Consider the following 23362-nt stretch of genomic DNA (forward strand, 5'->3'; position numbering starts at 1 on the left):
ATTTAGCCACAAATGCATTAATACTGTTGTCCAATTCATTGACATACATCGTAAAAAGCAGTGGTCCCAACACCGACCCCTGTGGAACTCCACTGGTAACTGGCAGCCAGCCAGAATAGGATCCCTTTATTCCCACTCTCTGTTTTCTGCCGACCAGCCAATGCTCCACCCATGCTAGCAACTCCCCTGTAATTCCATGGGCTCTTATCTTGCTAAGCAGCCTCAAATGCAGTACCTTGTCAAAGGCCTTCTGAAAATCCAAGTACACCACATCTACTGCATCTCCTTTGTCTACCCTGCTTGTAATTTCCTCAAAGAATTGCAGTAGGCTTGTCAGGCAGGATTTTCCTTTCAGGAAACCATGGTGGCTTTGGCCTATTTTGTTATGTGCCTCCAGGTACCCCATAATCTCGTCCCTAACAATCGATTCCAACAACTTCCCAACTACTGATGTCAGGCTAACAGGTCTATAGTTTCCTTCCTGCTGCCTCCCACCCTTAAATAGCAGAGTAACATTTGCAATTTTCCAGTCATCCAGCCCAATGCCAGAATCTATTGATTCTTGAAAGATCATCATTGATGCCTGCATTCTCTCCAGCTACTTCCTTCAGAACTCGAGGGTGCATTCCATCAGGTCCAGGAGATTTATTCACCCTCAGACCATTCCTGAGCACCTTTTCAGTCGTAATTTTCACTACACATACATCACTTCCCTGATACCCTTGAATGTCCAGTATATTGCAGACGTCTTCCACTGTGAAGACTGATGCAAAATACACATTCAGTTCCTCTGCCATCTCTGTGTCTCTCACTATAATATCTCCAGCGTCATTTTGTATTGGTCCTATATCTACCCTCAACTCTCTTTTACTCTTTATATACTTAAAAAAGCTTTTAGTATCTTCTTTGATTTTAGTCGCCAGCTTCCTCTCATTATTCATCTTTTCCTTCTGAATGGCCTTCTTAGTTTCCTTCTGCATGTTTTTAAAAGCTCCCTAGTCCTCTATCTTCCCACGAGCTCTGGCTTCCTGCATGCCCTCTCTTTTGCTTTTACTTTGGTTCTGGCTTCACTTGTCCGCCATGGTAGTGTCCTTCTTCCATTCGAAAATTTCTTCTTATTTGGAATATATCTGTCTTGCACTTCCCTCATTTTTTGCAGAAAACTCCAGCCATTGCTGCTCTGCTGTCTTTTCTGCAAACGTCTCTTTCCAGTCAACTTTGGCCAGTTCCCCTCTCATGCCATTGCAATTTCCTTTATTCCACTGAAATACTGGCATATTGGATTTTATTTTCTCCTTGTCAAATTTCAATGTGAACTCGATCATATTGTGATCACTGTTCCCTAAGGGTTCCTTAACCTTAAGTTCTCTTATCACCTCCGGATCATTGCACCACAGCACAGCCGAGGTCCTAGTGGGCTCAACAACAAGCTGTTCTAAAAAGGCATCCTTTAGACATTCTACTAATTCTCTCTCTTAAGGTCCATCACTGACCTGGTTTTCCCAATCCACTTTCATGTTGAAATCCCCAACGATTATCATGACATTGCCCTTCTGACACGCCTTTTCTATCTCCTGCTGTACTTTGTAATCCACATCCCGACTGCTGTTTGGAGGCCTGTATACAGCTGCCATTAGGGTCCTTTTACCCTTGCCATTTCTTAACCCAACCCATAAAGACTCTACACCTTCCAATCCTATGTCATTCCTTTCTAATGATTTAATATTATTTCTTATGCACAGAGCCACACCACCCTCTCTGCCTACTAAGCTGTCTTTCTGATATACTGTATATTCTTGGATGTTCAGCTCCCAATGGCAGCCATCCTTTTGCAAAGTTTCAGAGATGGCCACAATGTCATATTTGCCAATCTGTAGCTGAATTTCAAGATCGTCCATTTTATTCCTTATGCTGTGTGTATTCAAATACTTTCAGTCCAGTATTTATTGCTTTCTGTTTTAACTGCACCATGCCTCTATTACCCTGTAATTCATGCCACTGTCTTTGATTAAGCCTCATCTCCTGCCAAATAAGTTTAAACCCTCTCTTACAGCTCTATTAAAAGTGCCCGCTAGGATATTGGACCCCTTTGGGTTCGGATGTAACCTGTCCTTTTTGTAAAGGTCGTATCTCCCCCAGAAGAGGCCTCGATGATCCAGGAATCTGAATTCCTGCCCCCTACACCAGTCTCTCAGCCACACATTAATATGCTTGATCATGCTATTCTTACACTCGTTAGCACGTGGCACAGGCAGCAATCCTGAGATTACTACCCTAGAGGTCCTGCCTTTCAGATTCCTACCTAACTATCTGAATTTTCTCTCTAGGGCCTCCTCCCTTTTTCTACCTATTTCATTGGTACCAACCTGTACCAAGACTTATTAGATTATTAGATTATGAGGACTCACAGTCCTCTTTTATTGTCATTTAGTAATGCATGCATTAAGAAATGATACAATATTCCTCCGGTGTGATATTACAAAACACAGGACAGACCAAGACTGAAAAAACTAACAAAACCACATAATTATAACATATAGTTACAACAGTGCAACAATACCATAACTTGATGAAGAACAGGCCATGGCACAGTAAAAAAAAAGTTCAAAGTCTCTCGAAAGTCCCACATCTCACGCAGACGGGAAAAGGAAGGAAACTCTTCTGCCATGCCCGACCACAGTCCGACTCTGAGTCATCCGAAAACTTCGAGTTCTGATCAGCCCTCCGACACCGAGTACCAAGCACCACCTCTATCTGAACAATTCGACCTCAACTTCGGTCCACAGCAGCAGGCAAAGCTGGGGATTTTGGGGCCTTCCCTCCGGAAGATTCTCGATCGCCCAGTAACAGCGGCAGCGAACCGGCATTTCAGGAATTTCTCCAGATGTTCCTCTGTGCTTCTCACGTCTGTCTCCATCAAATCAGAATTGTGTACGGCCCCTATTTAATGGATACGATATCATTTTCACCGGAGAGCTGTGTGTGCACGGCGCGCTGCTATCTTCTCCTCCCACCTACTGGCTGTTCACCCTCTCCCTTCAGAATACTCTGCACCCGATCTGAGACATCCCGTACCCTGGCACCTGGGAGGCAACACACCACGTGGGTATCTCTATCAGGCTGACAGAACCTCCCGTCTGTTCTCTTCCCTATGGAATCCCCTATGACTACCGCATTCCTCATCTTCCTCTTTCCCTTCCGCACCACGGAACCCAGGCTCAGTGCCAGAGACCCAGTCGCTGTGGACTTCCTCTGTCAGGTCATCTCCCTCAACCACATCCAAAACGAGATAACGATTACTGAGGGGGATGGCCACAGGGGTGCTCTTTACTATCTGAGCTCTTCCCTTCCCTTCCCTGACTATCACCCACTTATCTAACTCCTGCAGCCTCGGAGTGACTAACTCCCTGTAGCTGTGGAGCAGTGGAATCTTGAGCACATGGTTCCCTGAAGGCACTATTGCCGATAGACCGGGTACAAAGTGACTTTGAGGCACATTGGCCTTCATCAGTCCTAACAAGTCAATGGACCAATGGGAGATTTTCCAATCCCCTCCTACACTGGCTGGCTGCTCATTCAGTGTCCCTTAGAACACTAGGCCACAAGAAGATAGAATCAGGTTTAAGCCATTCTGCTGTTTGTGCCTGGCTCACCTTTCAACACTATCTTGGTATCAGTGCTCAGTTTCAAATCTTTCTCTGTGCCAGGTCATCTCAAACCCCCAATCCTTCAGGAGCTTAACTGTCCCCATGTTAAAACACTCCTCAACAACTACTTCATCCATCATCAAAGTTCCCCACCATCTGGGCCACGTCATCTTCTCGCACCTACCATTGGGCAGGAGATACAAAAGCCTGAAGTCCCACACCACCAGGTCCAACTTCCCTTCAGCCACCAGTACATCAACACTGTGACCACTTTATTCTACAGTAGACTTATTGTTTGTTCTAATTCTGACCTTTCTTGTAAACGGCGTGTATAATTTATGCTTTTTCTTGTGAATGCTGCTTATTGGCTTGCACCCGTGTGTAGCTGTGTACCTGTGATGTTGTTGAAAGTACATTTTTTGTTACACCCATGTCTACGTGGACTTGCAGAGATGACAGTAAACGTAACGTTGATGTTTTTGGATTTCTAATCATCCGGTGATTGATCAGAGAACTCAGGATTCACCACCCTCTCTGAGAAGAAATTTCTACGTAGCCAAATTTACATGACCATCCCTTTCCCTGACAACTAAGTCCCTGTGCTTGACACTCTCCCACAACAGATTATTTGTCACCTGGAACACGAGTCGTTTGTGTGGAGCACCCAGAGGAAATGCTCCACAGTCACGGGGAGCACATACAAGTTCCTCACAGACACCAGTGGGTATTGAACCCAAATCAGTCATGCATGGCAGCGTAAAGCATTTTGCTAACCACTACAATACTGTGCCATCCTATGACAAGACAACAGCAGACTGTATTGAACCCCCATTAGTAATGGCTGGCAGTGTAAAGCGTTTTACTAACTGGTACAATACTGTGCCATCCTATGACAAGACAACAGCAGACTGTATTGAACCCCCATTAGTAATGGCTGGCAGTGTAAAGCGTTTTGCTAACTGGTACAATACTGTGCCATCCTATGACAAGACAACAGCAGAAGATTGATAAAATCCAACATCCTCTGGGTTACAGCATCAGCACAATGCCACTGTGCCACGTTGCTGTTGACTAATATAATACCCCAACATTCACCTGTCATATCCTGCCACAACCACGGATTTGGCAGTGCAGCAGATTCAGCAATTGCGCTCGTGAATATGCACGTGTCAGTTAACTATTATTTAATTGTGGTAGTATTTAACTCCAGTCCTTCCATCGTAGTGTTTGTCGAGACTTGGACCCAGCACAGCAATGCTTCGCTGCCTGCTTGCATTCAGTCTTGCCTGAGGAATCGGACTGTTGAGTCAACTGACTCTGAAGACTAGCGGTATTTGTTTCATATTTATTTATTCCTTTCAGCCGCAGCGTAGGCTTTGCTTTCCATTTGAGAGTTTTAGTTAACGGGCCTGTTTGGCCTAGTGTTTATTGTTTTCTTTTCCCTCTAACTCTGTTTGCGTTAAAATTTGTGAACTATCAACCTGCATCAGTGTCTCTCACTTCGCACTGGGGCCTTATCCGAATCCGGTGAGATATCCCTTCAGAACATAGAACATAAAACAGCACAGTACAGGCTCCTCAGCACACAATATTGTGTCAATATTTTAACCGACTCTGGGATCAATCTAACCCTTCCCTCTAACATAGCCCTCCATTTTTATTTCATCCATGTGTCAATCTAAGAGAGTCTTAAACGTCCCTGAAGTATCTGCCTCTATCACCACCCCTGGCAGGGTGTTCGATGCACCCATCACTCTATGTAAAAAACTGACATCTTGACTATACTTTCATCCAATCACCTGAAAGATATGTCCCCTTTTATTAGCCATTTCTACCCTGGGGAAAAGTCTCTGTCTGTCCACTCTATCTCTGCCTCTTATCATCTCGTACTCCTCTATCAAGTCGCCTCTCATCCTCCTTCACTCCAGAAAGTAGCTCACTCGCTCTTTCCTCATCAGACCTACTCTCCAACTGAGGCAGCATGGTCTGGATTGGAGAGCGTTGGTGCTGAACAAGACAGGGATCCATCCTGAGTGAGTTTGTTTGGGAGGTGGGCTCAGACTGTGGGGGTAGGGTGTGCTGTGATTATCTATCCCTCTCCTCACACCTTCTGCTTCAAGTTCTTCCACACCAGGAGATCCAGGACGGGCGGCGAGCCTTGTCGCCATCCACAGTGACCGTCTGCAGCCTGCTCGCCACCCTCTGTCTGCTACTGCCACTCTGTGTGCTGGGCGTGAGTACCTGGAGATACAATCGGTGAGTGAAGAGTACACAACCCCTCCAAGGGGCTGTAGACCATTGGTCCATTGTCCGTCCCCCAAGCGGGACTGAGATTGAGGCTCCACCAGCAGCAGAGGGGGCTCCCCATGACAATTTGTCCACTCGATCTACACCTCTTACCATCTTGTACACTTTGATCAAATTAATAGGAACTGTAAATACAGTCAGTGGGCACTTTATTAGGTACATCTGTACATCTGCTCCGTAATGCAAATATCTAATCAGCCAATCATGTGGCAGCAACTCAATGCATAAAAGCATGCAGATGTGGTCAAGAGGTTCAGTTGTTGTTCAGACCAAACATCAGAATGGGGAAGAAACGTGATCTAAGTGATTTTCACCATGGAATGATCGTGTGGATAGTCAGAGGCTTTTTCCCAGGACTGAAATGGCTAGCATGAGAGAGCACAGTTTTAAGGTGCTTGGAAATAGGTACAGAGGAGATGTCAGGGGTAAGTTTTTTATGCAGAGAGTGGTGAGTGCATGGAATGGGCTGCCGGCGACGGTGGTGGAGGCGGATACGATAGGGTCTTTTAAGAGACTCCTGGGCAGGTACATGAAGCTCAGAAAAATAGAGGGCTATGGGTAACCCTAGGTAACTTCTAAGGTAAGGACATGTTCGGTACAGCATTGTGGGTTAAAGGACCTGTATTGTGCTGTAGGTTTTCTATGTTTCTATGCTTCTATGAATGATTGTTGGTGCCAGATGGGGTGGTTTGAGTATCTCAGAAACTGCTGATCTCCTGGAATTTTCACACATACCAGTCCAGAGTTTACAGAAAATGGAGTGAAAAACAAAATCCTCCAGTGAGCAGCAGTTCTGTGGGTGAAAACGGCTTGTTCATGAGAGAGTTCAGAGGAGAATGGCCAGACTGGTTCAAGCTGACAGGAAGATGACAGTAACTCAAATAATCACACATTACAACAATGGTATGTAGAAGATCATCTCTTAATGCATAACATGTCAAACCTTGAAGTGGATGGCCTACAGCAACAGAAGATCACGAAGATACACTCTGTGGCCATTTTATTAGGTACTGGAGCTACCGAATAACATGGCCCCTTCGTGTGGTTCAAAATAAATTCATTATCAAGATACATATATATCACCATATACTACCCTGAGGTTCATTTTCTTGTGGTCATTCACATTAGAACAAAACACACAAAAGAATCAATAACACAGGAAGAAAGATAGACAAACAACTAATGCGTAAAAGACAAACTGTGCAATTAAAATGAATAAACACTTCTCAGACTTCCTGCTGGGTACAGGTGTCAATTTTAACCGATGTTTCAATGACAAACTCTGTCATCTTCATCAGGGATATGCCTGAGCATCCTGCTCCCGTGGTTTATATACCCCCGTCGTCCGCCCCTCCAGACTGGCTAGTCCTCAACAATGTAAGAAATTTATAATAATCATAATAGAAACCAATCGAGAAAAGTTACAAAGAAAATTAAGAACTGAAATGACAAATTTTAGAGAACAGTACGTACACTCGAATACACTTAGGTTAATACTACCTAGGGCAGAAGGAGGAAGACAAATAAAAAACATAAAAAATTTACACAACTACCAGATAAAATATTTTAGGATATATTCTCATCAGTGAAAACAGGATTCAGCACTCAATATGGGCATATGCAATTTTGATAATCTTAAATGAAAGCACAATGAAGAAACTATCACTACAGAAGGACAAGTTAACCAATGCAAGAGCATGACCCTCCCTGGAAGACATCCCTGTGATCTGAGCAGACTAGATGTCAACAAGGAAGTGTCGAGCACCTGGCTCAGAGTTGGAGACCTCTTCCCAGAAACAGAAGGCTTCCTTGTGACAACACAGGACCAGGTGGTTAACACAAAAAAAAAACAAATTATAGGCAATAAATGCAGAGAATGCCAAGAGAAACCAGACACAATCTAGCACATTACAGGATCCTGCAGTGATTTAACTCAATTTGATTACTTATAGGCATCCGTTAGTCTCGTGAGACCATGGATTTGCGCCTTGGAAGGTTTCCAGGGCACAGGCCTGGGCAAGGTAATATGGAAGACCGGCAGTTGCCCATGTTGCAAGTCTCCCCTCTCCACACCTCTGATGTGTCCAAGGGAAGGGCATTAGGGCCAATACAGCTTGGCACCAGTGTCGTCGCAGAGCGATGTGTGGTTATGTGCCTTGCTCAAGGACACAACATGCTGCCTTAGCTGAGGCTTGAACTAGCGACCTTCAGATCACTAGACCGACGCCTTAATCACTTGGCCACGCACCAACTCAATCTGATTACTTACACAGGCACAATCAAGTGGCAAACATCATTCACCAAAATCTTGCTTCAAAATACAAACTCATAAAGGAAACTATAACATACCTCACTATAAATACAAGCCTGATCCTATTTTATATATTATGGCCAATCCATTATTACAAATAGGACAATCCTTAATAACCGTCCAGATATATTATTACAGGATAAACAAGCAAGAGCAACTTTCTTAATAGATAGAGCCATTCCAAACATATCTAACATACAGAAATCAATAAGTGAATAACACGGAAATATGCTGAGTTAAAAGAGGAAATTGAAACATGAACAGGGTATGCATTGTTCCGACAGTAATATCTACAAGTGGTGTCATCTCAAAGTCACTACACAATAGCATTAAACAATAAGGCCTACATAGCAATATTTAAGTAAATCTTCAGAAAGCCCCAATACTGAACACCGCTAGAATAGCCCAAAGGTTCCTAGCAATTGAGAAATGAGCAGGCTTTGTTATGCCCACACCTCAGGTTTTACCAGCTTGAGCTGAGAGAAAATAAAGTTCAAAGCTCAAAGTTTAAAGTACATTTATTTTTGAGGTATTTATATTTTATACAACCTTGAGATTTGTCTCCTTACAGGCAACCACAAAACAAAGAAACCGAAAAGAACTCAGTAAGAGAAAGGGGATTTTGAGGTTTCTCTCTCAGACACCCGACGTGCAGAGAGAGAAAAAGCACATCATGCAAACAATAAATGCAGGCAAACAGAAGTCTGAACCGAAATCTGCAAAGAAGGTCCGTTCACAGACCCTTTGTTCAACGCAGAACGGAGTAATGAGCTGAACCAGCCTGTTCCTCATCTCGGGACCCAACACCCTGACCTTTTCAATCTGGCTCTGTGCCTAAACAGCCGCCCAGCCATGAGCTTCTGTCACTCTGGGGCCTGGGCCATGTTGCCTCAACATGGCCTGTATCTGACCTTTCCGATTTGACCCAGTGCTTAAATCATCATCAAATAATAATAAGATACGTGAATCTAAATTTGCACTGTCGGTCCTCGAAGTGAACAGGCTGCAGCAGCAGAAAACTGGGGATGCACACTCAGTAGTCACTTTATTAGGTACAGGAGGAATCTCAATTGGATCAATCTTCATTCGTCTACAGACCTAGCCTCATTATGGTACTCCGCCCCTTCATTTTCTTCCTCACCCCTCTGTGTTTTTATGTTCAGTCTGTTTCACTCACCCTAGGTGAAGTCACCCGTTCACCTTGTCAGGCAAAGTCACCCATTTACCCTGTCAGGTGAAGTCACCCACTCACCCTGTCGAGTGAAATCACCCGTTCCCCTTGTCAGGCAAAGTCACCCACTCACCTTGTCGAGTGAAGTCACCCACTCACTCTGTCGGGTACGGTCACCTGCTCACCTTGTCGGGTGAAGTCACCCGTTCACCCCTCTGCACCTCACCCATCCCTTCGGTAGCTCGAGTTTTGGAGACAGAAACTGGGCAGTGACAGTGAGTGAGATGAAAGTTAGAAGAGAAGCTGTTGACTGTTTCCTTACCTTGAATGAATGCAGGCAGCCAAAGGCACGCAGCTAAATGGCACACAGCGCTGAGATTGAGAACAGTCTTCATCTCTTCTCTCCATCTTCAGCCTGTGAATCTGGCAGTATTTAAACCCCCAGTCCACAGCTGTGCTGCCCTTATCTCCCAGAAATACCTCAGTGACACACTAAACAAATAGACCTCTGCAGTTTATTCTCCCAAATGTCAGCCTTTGAACAGACCTCACAGATACTGTGCACCATTTCTGGTTATGATAACACAAGTAGCAATGGCTCCAGTGGTCTGGGATCCCACGTAGCTGTGTTTATGCTGCAGCCTAGCCCTTCTCATGAAGATATTTTTGATCTGTGGGCAACAAGATCCTCCTCTGAACACTGAACAACCTTGTTGTTTCTTCCTGCTGATGTCACTCTGACCCGAGAAAAGAAAGGGTGCTTAGTTCTGCACACAAGGTCTCTGTCCACACTGACATTTCCCAGCCTGCTTGGATTTGACTGAGGTGGCGATGGAGTCTGTGCTTATCAGGTGTTAAGTGACAGTCCTGACATTGTATGTCTCGCAGAAAGGCAACAATTCAATGGTTTGAACTCTTCCAACACAGAACACAAGCAGTACCAAAACATGAAATAACAATATAACAGAGTCCTTAAATGAGTGTAGCTATCCCCTCTTGTTCGAGGGTCTGATGGTTGAGCAGCAGTAACTGTTCTTGAGCCTGGTGGTGTGAGTCCTGAGACTCTTGTACCTTCTACCCGATGGCAGCAGCGAGAAAAGAGCATGGCCTGGGTGGTGAGGATCTTTGATGATGGATGCTGCTTTTCTATGGCAATGTTTCATGTAGATGTGCTCAGTGGTTGGGAGGGTTTTACCCATGATGTTCTGGGCCGAATCCATTACCTTTTGTAGGATTTCCCGCTCAAAGGCACTGGTGTTCCCATACCAGGCCGTAATGCAGCCAGTCAGCACACTTTCCACCACACATCTATGGAAGCTTATCAAGGTTTTCGATGACATGCCGAACCTCCACAGGCTCCTGAGGAAGAAAAGGCGCTGTCTTGCTTTGTAATAATATTTATCTGATAGGTCCAGGACTAAACCTCTGAGATAGTGAAACCCAGGAATTTAAAGTTACTGACCCTCTCCACCTCTGATTCTCCAATGATTACTGGCTCATTGACCTCTAGTTTCCCTCTCCTGAAGTCTACAATCAGTTCCTTGGTCTTGCTGACATTGAGTGAGAGGTTGTTGTTATGATACCACTCAGCCAAGTTTTCAATCTCCCTCCTGTATGCTGATTCATCATTTCCTTTGATACAGCTGGCAGCAGTGGTGTCATCAGCAAACTTGTGTATGGTATTGGAGCTGTGCTTGGCCACGCAGTCATAGGTTTAAAGTGAGTTGAGCAGGGGCTAAGCACACATCCCTGCGGTGCTCCTGTGCTGATGGAGATTGTGGAGGAGATGTTTTTACCAATCTGAGCTGACTGGGGTCGACAAGTGAGGGAATCCAGGATCCAGTTGCACAAAGAGGTATCCTGATGTATGCGTCTTTGCTGTCCAGATGTTCCAGTGTTGTGTGAAGAGCCAACGAGATACCATCTGCTGTAGACCAGTTGCTTCCGTAGGCGAGTTGGAATGCATCGAAGTCGCCACTCAGACAGGAGCTGATATGCTTCAACACCAGCCTTTCAAAACACTTCATCGCTGTGGATGTGAGTGCCACTGGGCGACAGTCATTTAGACAGGTTGCCGAGCTCTTCTTGGGCACCAGTACAATTGGAGCCTGCTTGAAGCAGGAGGGTACCACACATTGCCGGAGCGAGAGGTTGAAGATATCCGTGAATACACCAGGTTGTCACAGGTCTTCTGTACTCAACCAGGTACTCCATCCGGACTGGATGCTTTCCTTGGATTCATTCTCTTGAAAGCAGCCCTCATGTCATCTTCAGATACTGAGACCAAAGGATCATCGGGAGACAGTGGGGTGTGCAATGGCTCCTCCCAGATCTGGTGGTAAAAGTGAGCATAGAAGGCATTGAGCTCATATGGAAGCGAAGGTCTGCTGTCCTTTACGTCACAAGATTCAACTTTGTAGGAGGTTATGGCATTCAAACCCTGCCACAGCTGTCGAGCATCCCTTGTTGATTTCAGTCTAGTCTGGAATCTCCACTTCGCCCGAGCGGTGGCTTTCCAGAGACCATACCTGCGCCTCTTGTAGCATTCTTGTTCTCCAGACTTGAATGCCTCTGATCCAGCTCTCAGCAGGTTCCAGGTTTCATTGTTCATCCAGGGCTTCTGATTGAGGAAAACCCTAAACAATTTCATGGGGACACACTCATCCACAGCTGTTTTAATAAAGTCCTGGTGTAGTCATTCAGATCCTCACATGAGTTCTTGCACACAGCCCAGTTCACTGACGCAAGGCAATCCTGTAACCATTCCTCAACCCCAAGCGACCATCTCTTGGTTGTCATGATCACTGAAGCCTTGCTCTTTAGGTTCTGTCTGTGTGCAGGTAGCAGGAGTTCAGCAAATAGTCTGATTTGCCAAAATGTTGTCTGGGGAAGGAAGGATAGGCATTCCTTAATGTAGTGTAGCTGTGGTCTAGTGTGTTGGCGCCTCTTGTACAAACAGGTTATGTGCTGGTGATAAATGAGCAGGGTTTCCTTCAAACATGTGTGTTTAAAGTCACCAACTATAATTTGAAATGCATCAGGATGGGCAGTTTCTTGTTTACAGACAGCACCTGCAGTTTTGCGAGTGCTTGCCTATAATCGGCTGCTGGTGGGCACGTAATCTGCAGTCAGGATCACAGATGCAAACTCCTGAGGCAAATAGAATAGCCTACATTAAATCATTAGTTGCTCTAAGTCAGGGGAACAAGAAGTCGACATAACCCCAATGTCCATGCACTGGGAATTGACTAAAAAGCATACACTGCCATCTCTTTCTTTACCAGAATTCGAGGTTTGACCCATTCTGAAAATAGTAAAACCTTCTGTTAAGATAGCTGCATCCAGCATGTTCGCTGTTAAACAAGTCTCAATGCAGCAAACGATTGTGATCTGCTTCATCTGACTCTGATTCAGCAGCCTTGGCCTGACAGCATCAATCTTATTCTCAAGTGACTGTACATTCGCTAACTGTACATTCGTAGCTGAAAAGATTGTGGAAGTATTAGTAATGATCTCTCAAGAATCACTGGATTCTGGAATGGTTCCAGAGGACTGAAAAATTGCAAATGTCATTCCACTCTTTAAGAAGGGAGGGGACGGTGGCAAAAGTCAGGAAATTATGGGCCAGTTAGCCTGACTTTAGTAGTTGAGAAGATCTTGGAGTCTATTATTAAGGATTAGGTTTTGGGGTACGTGGAGGGACCTGACAAAATAAGCTGAAGTCAGCATAGTTAGGGGGAAATCTTGCCTGACAAACCTGTTGGAATTCTTTGAGGAAATAACGGTATGGATAGACAAAAGAGAGTCAGTGGATGTTGTTCACTTGGACTTTCAGAAGGCCTTGAACAAGGTGCCACACGTGAGGCTGCTTAACAAGATAAGAGCCCATGGTGCTACAGGAAAAGTACTGGCATGGATAGAAGATTGGCAGATTGGCAGGAGGCAAAGAGTGGGAATTAAAGGAGGGCTTTTCCTGTTGGCTGCCAGTGATTAGTGCCATTCCACAGGGGTTGGTGTTGGGACTGCTTCTTTTTACATTGTCAATGATTTGGATGACAGAATTGGTGGCTTTGTGGCCAAGTTTGCGGATGATACAAAGATAGGAGGAGGGGCAGGTTATTTTGAGGAAGCAGGATGATTATAGAAGGACTTCGACTGATTGGGACAAACCCTGGCAGTTGGAATATAGTGCAGGGAATTGTATGGTGATGTACTTTGGGAGAAAGAATAAAAAGGTAGACTATTTTCTAAACAGGGAGCAAATTCGGAAATCAGAAGTGCAAAGGCTTGGCAGTCCCTTAAGATTAGCTTGCAGGTTGAGTTGGTGATAAGGAAGGCAAATGCAATGTTAGCATTCATTTCGAGAGGACTAGAATATAAAAGCAAGGATGTAATGCCGAGGCGTTATTGTAGGGTAATGTGATTGGTGGAAATGTACTGTATGTAATTCACAACCACTGACATTGAGTTGGAATTCACATTAAGAGGCTGGTCAGAGGTGAAGTATTACATGAAGTTCTGTTACCATGCTTTTTGTGTTCGGTGTTTGGAGTACAATAACCAAGTTGTTCTGGTTTTTCTTAAACATAAAACACCTCACACGGTTTTATTTGCAAAAACCTACATTGTTGACCCTGATGATCTAGGGCTACTACAGAGCTATTGAATATGTCGGTCCATGCAGCCACTTTGAAACTGCGGGAGTTTTGGGAGCAAAATGCTGTCCCTTGGTTTGTACATGCCAAGGCCCAATTCGCACTGTGAGAACTCTCTGCCGACAAGACTCAGTAACTCCATGGCTGCGAGAGTGGTGAGTCTGCTTGAACACCTGCCTGAACACAATAAATACCGATTGCTGAAAGCTCACCTTTTACGGACTTTTAGACTATTGGAGTCAGAGTGTGACAAACAGTTACTCTCCTTACCCAGTCTCAGCAATGCTAAGCCATCAGAGCTAATGGACCACATGCTATCTCTTCTGGGAAATCACTATCCTTGTTTTATTTTTAAAGAACTCTTCGTGCAACAAATGCCTGATCAAGTTCGCATAGCCCTCACTAGTGCACCCTGAAGGACTATAGGGAGCTTGCTGAAATGTCTGACAGTCTATACTAATCTAGGCAGCAGTGCATCATTTCTCCTCCTTTCTCTACCTCAATAAGCTCAGTCAGCAAAGCCTCCAAACAGACGACACCAGGCCTGTATTTTACCACGCTCGCTTTGGTAGGAATGCGAGGAAATGCAGACCGCCTTGAAGCTTCGACAGTGCCAGCACATCGGGACGTCAGAGGTCTGTGATCACCATGGGTTCCAGCTGCCAGGGTCATCTGTTCATTACAGACACCCTTTCAGGGCAACGCTTCCTGTGTGACACGGGTGCTCAAGTGAGTGTGCTGCCAGCATCGCCTATTGATCAGAAGGCAAAGAGCGTCAAACCACACTGGAGGCTGCCAACAGCAGCAGGATCTTGAGTTACTGGACACGATGGATGCTGCTCTGCTTTAATGCGTGACGTTACACATGGGACATTGACCTGGTTAAAATGTCTAGACCTCTGCTCAGTGCAGATTTCCCGCGTGCCCAAGCACTGTTAGTCGATCTAGAGAACTGCCGGCTTGTGGATGTCGAGGACTTTGGGTCATTACCCTGCTCCCTGAGTAAGTTCCCCACAATGACTCTGTCAAGCACATACACCACTGCATGTGAGTTTACTTGACTGCTGAGTGAACTCCCGAACCTCACTCAGCCCACACTTTTGATCGAGGCACAATTGTGCAGGCACATGGATGTCACCGAGTTAGACTGGTGGGAAGAATTTAAAAGGAGAGCATTTCTCCTTCAGCAGTTTGATTGAAGCACAACTGAACAGGTGCGTGGATGTCAGTGTGTTAGACTGGCGGGAAGAATTTAAAAAGAAGACAGCTTTATACAGCAGGCATCAAAAGAGTGGGTGACAGAGTAGAGGGAGTCAGAGTAGGAGGGTTTTGGCTCAATGGGCTTTGGCGATAACGGGTCGAGGTGAGGTCAGTTACTTGTGAAGAATAGGAATAGGAAGTACGTCTGTGAGGCTGGTGTTTTGTACTGGGTGTCGGATGTGGGATGTCCGGGAGACTTAGGGAACTGGAGATGCAGCTCGATGACCTTCGTCTGGTCAGGGAGACTGAGGAGGTGAGAGAGAGGAGCTATAGGCAGGTAGTCACACTGGGGCCTGGGGAGACAAATAAGTGGGTAACAGTCAGGGGAGGGAAGGGCTAGAGTCAGATACTAGAGAGTACCCCTGTGGCTGTCCCCCTTAACAATAAGTACTCCTGTTTGAGTATTGTTGGGAGGACAGCCTGTCTGGGGGAAGCAACAGTGGTCACACCTCTGGCACGGAGTCTGGCCCTGTGGCTCAGAAGGGTAGGGAAAGGAAGAGGATGGCAGCAGTGATAGAGGACTCTATAGTTAGGGGGTCAGACAGGCGATTCTGTGGACGCAGGAAAGAAACACAGATGGTAGTTTGCCTCCCAGGTGCCAGGGTCCGGAATGTTTCTGATCATGTCCATGATATCCTGAAGTGGAAAGGAGAACAGCCAGAGGTCGTGGTACATATTGGTACCCACGACATAGGTAGGAAAAGGGAGGAAGTCCTGAACACAGGCTACAAGGAGTTAGGAAAGAGGCTGAGAAACAGGACCTCAAAGGTAGTAATCTCGGGATTACTGTCTGTGCCACACGGCAGTGAGTATAGTAATAGAATGAGGTGGAGGATAAATGCGTGGCTGAGGGATTGGAGCGGGGGGCAGGGATTCAGATTTCTGGATCATTGGGACCTCTTTTGGGGCACAAAAATGACGGGTTGCACTTGAATCTGAGGGGGACCAATATCCTGGCAGGGAGGTTTTCTAAGGCTATTGGAGGAGATTAAACCTGAATTTCTAGGGGAGTGAGAACCGAACTGAAGAGACAGAGGAAGAGGCAGTTGGCTCACAAATAGAGAAAGATTGTAGATAGTGTGAGAGGGAGAATAGGCAGGTGATAGAGAAGGGACGTGCTCAGACTGATGGTTTCAGATGTGTCTATTTTAATGCAAGAAGCATCGTGAACAAGATGGATGAGGTTAGAGCATGGATCAGTACTTGGAGCTATCATGTTGTGGCCATTACAGGGATAGCTCAGGGGCAGGAATGGCTACTTAGAGTGCCAGGCTTTAGATGTTTCAGAAAGGACAGGGAGGGAGGCAAAAGAGGTGGGGGCATGGCACTGCTGATCAGAGATAGCGTCACGGCTGCAGAAAAGGAGGAAGTCATGGAGGGATTGTCTACTGAGTCTCTGTAGGTGGAAGTTAGAAACAGGTAGGGGTCAATAACTCTACTGGGTGTTTTTTATAGACCACACAATAGTAACAGAGAAATCAAAGAGCAGATAGGGAGACAGATTCTGGAAAGGTGTGATAATGACAGGGTTGTTGTGGTGAGAGATTTGAATTTCCCCAATATTCATTGGCATCTCCTGAGAGCAAAAGGTTTAGATGGGGTGGAGTTTGTTAGGTGTGTTCAGGAAGGTTTCCTGACACAATATCTTGATAAGCCTACAAGAGGAGAGGCTGTACTTGATCTGGTATTGGGAAATGAACCTGGTCAGGTGTCTGATCTCTCAGCGGGAGAGCATTTTGGAGATAGTGATCACAATTCTATCTCCTTTACCATAGCTTTGGAGAGGGATAGGAACAGACAAGTTAGGAAAGCATTTATTTGGAGTAAGGGGAAATATGAAGCTATCAGGCAGGAACTTGGAAGCATAAATTGGGAACAGATGTTCTCAGGGAAATGCACGGAAGAAATGTGGCTAATGTTCAGGGATATTTGCGTGGAGTTCTGCATAGGTACGTTCCAATGAGACAGGGGAAGGATGGAAGGGTACAGGGACCGTGGTTTACAAAGGCTGTTGTAAATCTAGTCAAGAAGAAGAGCTTAGTTCAAAAAACTAGGTAATGATAGAGATCTAGAAGATCATAAGGTTCGCAGGAAGGAGCAGAAGAAAGAAATTAGGAGAGCCAGAAGGGGCCATGAGAAGGCCTTGGAGGACAGGATTAAGGAAAACTCCAAGGCATTCTACAAGTATGTGAAGAGCAAGAGGATAAGATGTGAGAGAATAGGACCAATCAAGTGTGACAGTGGAAAAGTGTGTATGGAACTGGAAGAGATAATGGAGGTACTTAATGAATACCTTGCTTCAGTATTCACTATGGAAAAGGACCTTGGTGATTGTAGGGATGTCTTACAGTGGACTGAAAAGCTTGAGCATATAGACATTAAGAAAGAGGATGAGTTGGAGCTTTTGGAAAGTGTCAAGTTGGATAAGTCTCTGGGACCGGATGAGATGTACCCCAGGCTACTGTGGGAGGCAAGGGAGGAGATTGCTGAGCCTCTAGCAATGATCTTTGCATCATCAGTGAGGATGGGAGAGGTTCTGGAGGAGTGGAGGATTGCAGATGTTGTTCCTTTATTCAAGAAAGGGAGTAGAGATAGCCCAGGAAATTATAGACCAGTGAGTCTTACTTCACCGGTTGGTGAGTTGATGGAGAAGTTACTGAGAGACAGGATTTATGAACATTTGGAGAGGCATAATGTGATTAGGAATAGTCAGCATGGCTTTGTCAAGGGTGGGTCGTGCCTTATGAGCTTGATTGAATTTTTTAAGGATGTGACCAAACACGTTGATGAAGGTAGAGCAGTAGATGTAGTGTATATTGATTTCAGCAAAACTTTTGATAAGGTATCCCATGCAAGCCTAATTGAGAAAGTAAGGAGGCATGGGATCCAAGGGGACATTGCTTTGTGGATCCAGAACTGGCTTGCCCACAGAAGGCAAAGAGTGGTGTGGATGGGTCCTATTCTGCATGGAGGTTGGTTACCAGCAGTGTGCCTCAAGGATCTGTTCTGAGACCCCTTTCTTTTTGTGATTTTTATAAATGACCTGGATGAGGAAGTGGAGGGATGGGTTAGTAAATTTGCTGATGACTCAAAGGTTGGGCGTGTTGTGGATAGTGTGGAAGGCTGTCAGAAGTTACAGCGGGACATTGATAGGATGCAAAACCGGGCTGAGAAGTGGCAGACGGAGTTCAACCCAGATAAGTGTGAGGTGGTTCATTTTGGTGGGTCAAATATGATGGCAGAATATAGTAGTCATGGTAAGACACTTGGTAGTGTGAAGGATCAGAGGGATCTTGGGGTCAGAGTCCATAGGACACTCAAATCTACTGCACAGGTTGACTCTGTGGTTAAGAAGGCATACGGTGTATTGGCCTTCATCAATTATGGGATTAAGTTTAAGAGCCCAGCGATAATGTTACAACTATATAGGATCATGGTCAGAGCCCACTTGGAGTACTGTGCTCAAATCAGGATGTAGAAACTATAGAAAGGGTGCAGAGGAGATTTACAAGGATGTTGCCTGGATTGGGGAGCATGCCTCATGAGAATAGGTTGAGTGAACTTGACCTTTTCTCCTTGGAGCAACGGAGGATGAGAGGTGACCTGATAGAGGTGTATAAGATGATGAGAGGCATTGATTGTGTGGATAATCATAGGCTTTTTCCCAGGGCTGAAATGGCTAACACGAGAGGGCACAGTTTTAAGGTGTTTGGAAGTAGGTACAGAGGATATGTCAGGGGTAAGTTTTTTACGCAGAGAGTGATGAGTTCGTGGAATGGGCTGCCGGCGGCAGTGGTGGAGGCGGATACGATAGGGTCTTTTAGGAGGCTCCTGGATAGGTACATGGAGCTTAGAAAAATAGAGGGTTATGGGTAACCCTAGGTAATTTCTAAGGTAAGTACATGTTCGGCACAGCTTTGTGGGCCGAAGGGCCTGTATTGTGCTGAAGGTTTTCTATGTTTCTATGTTTCACACTTTCTTCACTACAGTCACAAAACGTGGGGTCGAGCACCACATTTCCACAACTGCCATGCCAGTCCATGCCTGTGTGCTCAGACTGGACCCAGAAAAGCTGGTAAACGTGAAGGCTGAGTTTGCCAAGCTGGAAAGAATTGGGAGTGTATGCTGATCGAATAGCCCCTGGGCTTTACCCCTCCATATGATTCCTAAGTCCAATGGTGTTGCTGCCCATGTTGCAATTACTGACACCTTAACAAGGTCACCACCCCGATTGTTACCCGGTCCCTCACATCCAAGACTTTTAGCACATTTAGCTGGAAAGTTAATTTCTTCCAAAGTCGAAGTGGTTAGGGTCTACCATCAGGTGCCTGTGTGCTTGGAGGACATCCCAAAATGGCTGTGGTAATCCCATTTGGGATTTTTGAGTTTCTGCCCATGCCATTTGGACTGAGAGGTATAGCACAGACTTCCCAACGGCTGATGGACTCTGTATTAAAAACACTTAGATTTTCTTTTTGTTTACCTGGAAGACATACATGTCACCAGTGCATTCAAATCCGAACATTTATCTCACCGCCGCACACTTTTTGAGCACTTAAGCCGACACGGTTGATTATTAACCCTGCTAAGTGCCAGGCTGGCCTGTTAACCATGACTTTCTCAGCTGTTGTATCTCTGCAGAAGGTGCAAAACGCCTTCCAGCAAAAGTAGCTGTTAATTTGGATTTCTCACCGCCGCACACTACAGGAGGCATTAGGCACGGTGAATTTCTATCACCGCTTCATTCTGTGAGTTGCTGAACTGATGCTCCCCCTGTATAGTGCACCCCTAATCAGGTCAGCAGATATGACCAGGGTACTTGATGATATCAAATGAGCTCTTTCCTACACAAACCCGCCTCCCAACGCACCCATAGCCGTTACTACTGACACCTCAGACTGCTGTGGGAGCAGTGCATGAACATTTGGCTGGAGGCATGCGGCACCTGCTTACCTTCTCCAGGCAGCAGCTCCGTCTCCCCGAAACGCACATTTGACCGTGAGTTTCTCGGTCTCTACCTGACTGAGCGCCACTTTCGTTTTCTTCTAGAGGGTCGTCATTTCACAGTGTTCATTGATCACAAACTCCTGGTGGACGTGGTGGCCAAAATATCAGACCCTTGGTCTGCACGTCAGCAACACCAACTGGCCGACATATCAGAGTTCACAACCGATATACAACATATCAAGGGGAAAATAATGCTGTGGCTGATTGCCTCTCACAGCCAGCCATTGAGACCATACACATAGGGGCTGACCATGTCAGCTTGATGACAAACCAGGTTATTGACCCAGAGGTCCAGCTTACCGAACAGCAGGGTCAGGTCTGCGGTTGGCAGACAGTAAGTTTGGGGAAGCTGGGGTTTCTCTCCTGTGCGATGTCTCAACCGGTCACCCTCGCCTCGTTGTGCTCGCAAACTGGAGACAGACTGTTTTCAACTTATCGCATCCGGGCCTCACAGAAACTGGTCGCACTAAAGTTTTTGTAGTATGGCCTTAGGAAGGGTGTGCATGATTGGACTGCAGCCTGCGGAGTGGCACGGGGCAAAAATTAGCCGTCAAGTTCAGACACCATCGGCACCTTTTGAGGTCCATGAGAGATGGCTTGACCATGTCAATGTGGGCCTTGTTGGTCCCCTTCCCCTTCCCGCAGTTTCACACATCCCCTTCCCGCAGTTTCACACATCCCCTTCCCGCAGTTTCACACATTCCCTTCCCCTTCCCGCAGTTTCACACATTCCCTTCCCCTTCCCGCAGTTTCACACATCCCCTTACCGCAGTTTCACACATCCCCTTCCCGCAGTTTCACACATCCCCTTACCACGGTAGACCATATCACCAGGTGGCCAGTGGTCATCCATCCAGCATCGATGACGACTGCAGACGTGGCTCGGGCGTTCATCAGCACCTGAGTTGCTCAGTTTGGCACCCCATCTGATATTTGCTCTGACCACTGTCCCCAATTCATATCAGACCTCTGGACTGTGATGGCATTAGGCTATATCAGACCATGGCGTATCACCAGCAGTCCAACGGCCTATGTGAGTGATTTCACCGCTCCAAAGTGGTTGCCCTGAGGACTTCCCTGACGTATGAGTGTTGGCATGATCATCTCCTGTGGGTCCTGCTGGGGCTTAGAACAGCTCCACAAGAGAACCTGCAGTCGTCCATGGTTGAGTTGGTATATGGGCAGCCCTTATGGTGTCAGGTGATTTCATTCCCCGTCAGCTTCTCAACAGTGCTCCATCCTCCTCCGTAATTTCAATTCCTTTGCACCTATTCCCACCCCCCACCTTGGGTTCCTGTTGACCTATATTCCGACTCGTGTGTGTTTGTTTTTGACTTGGGGTTCACTTTAAGAGGCTGGTCGGATGTGATGATGTAATTACATAAAGTCCTGTTACCTCGCTCTTTGTGTTCAGTGTTTGAATTCAAATAAGTGAATTGTTACTGTTTTTCTTATGCATAAAATGCTTCACGCCATTTTATTTGCGCAAACCCACATAATAAGTCATTGGTCACACTGCATTTGGAGTATTGCGAGCATTTCTCGGCCCCTTATCCAAGAAAGGATGTTCTGACATTGGAAAGGGTTCAGAGGAGGTTCACGAGAATTATCTTGGGAACTAAAGGGATTATGCGTAAGAAATATTTGATGTTTCTGAGCCTGTACTCGTTGGAGTTTAGAAGAATGAGGAGGGATCTCACTGACACCTATCAAATATTGAAAGTCCTAGGTAGAGTGGACGTGGAAAGGATGTCTGCTATAGTGAGAGTGTCTAGGAGCAGAGAGCACAGTCTCAGAATAATAAAATTTCCCTTTGGAATAGTGTTGAGGGAATTTCTTTAGTCAGAGGGTGGCAAATCTGAGGAATTCATTGCCATGCGTGGCTATGGAGGCCGGGTCATTGGGTATATTTAAAGCAGAGGTTGATAGGCTTTTGATTGGTAAGGAAATCAAAGGTTATGGGGAGAAGACAGAAGAATGGGGTTGAGAGGGATAACAAATCAGCCATGATGGGTACGGTCATATCTGCCACCTCCAGACGGATGTCTATCACATTTCTTCCACAAATGGTCTCGTGTTTGGTAGATAGGGAAACCAAAACTTTACACAATATGTGTGCTAGATCTCAGCAAGTCCTACAGCATTGTAGTAAGTGACAGTACAGACCGCCCAGTGATCTCACTGAATGGAGTGAAAGGGGGAGCAAGGACTTAGTGGACTGAGAGAACTGTACAAATCCCAAATTCACAGTGCGGGGCAGAGCTGATGTTGGGAACAGCGCAGAGAATGGAAGCTCAAGCCTTCATCTATCCTTGCAGGCAAGCATCCAATGCAGAGTGAGGACTGCGGCTTTGAGGAGACACTGACCGTGGATAATCACATCGAGGACTTGAGCCGTCACGGAGCGATGGATGAGTACAGCCCGGATACAGGCCCCTCGGCCCAAAGAGTTCATGTCGACCATGTTGCCCACACAGCTGGCCCGAATTTCCTGCATTCCAAGCCCCTCCCTTCTATGTACCTATCGAAATGCTTTTGTACCTGCCTCTGAAATATGCTCACCACCCTCTGCCTGAAGAAGTTGCCCCTGAGATCTTTCCCCTTTCACACTAACTCCACGCTTGCTAGTTTTGAACTCCCCTACCCTGTTACCATCTACCTTATGTGACGGGAAAAAGGATCAGCCATGATTGAATGGCGGAGTAGACTCAATGCGCCAAATGGCCTATTTCTGCTCCTATGCCTTATGGTCTTATCTATGATCATATAAATCTCTACCAAGTCACCCCTCATTCTCCCATGCTGCAAGGAATAAATGCTCAGCCTGGCCATCTTCTCTCTGCAACTCAACCCTCTAGTCCTGGCAACACAACATTCACAACACGCTGGAGGAACTCAGCAGGTCGGGCAGCATCCATGGAAACAATCAGTCAACCTTTCGGGCCAGAATCCTTCATCCTGACGAAGGTTTCTGCCCTGAAACGTTGACTGATTGTTTCTACGG

At 46.0% G+C, this 23362-nt stretch overlaps 1 protein-coding gene across 1 annotated transcript in view; it reads right to left on the bottom strand.

Moving 5' to 3' along the window:
• Positions 1–22822, bottom strand: part of LOC134343732 (uncharacterized) — an 86816-nt gene extending 63994 nt beyond the window's left edge. The window contains exons 1-3 of the mRNA XM_063042482.1: positions 22726–22822; positions 20609–20676; positions 20305–20365 (exon numbers count right to left, since the gene is read on the bottom strand). Of these exons, the coding sequence (XP_062898552.1) occupies positions 20305–20365; positions 20609–20676; positions 22726–22822 (226 nt within the window). The remainder of the gene's footprint in view (positions 1–20304; positions 20366–20608; positions 20677–22725) is intronic.
• Positions 22823–23362: the final 540 nt, after the last annotated feature.

The sequence above is a fragment of the Mobula hypostoma genome, chromosome 3, assembly GCF_963921235.1.
Source record: "Mobula hypostoma chromosome 3, sMobHyp1.1, whole genome shotgun sequence".
Classification (NCBI taxonomy): Eukaryota; Metazoa; Chordata; class Chondrichthyes; order Myliobatiformes; family Myliobatidae; genus Mobula; species Mobula hypostoma.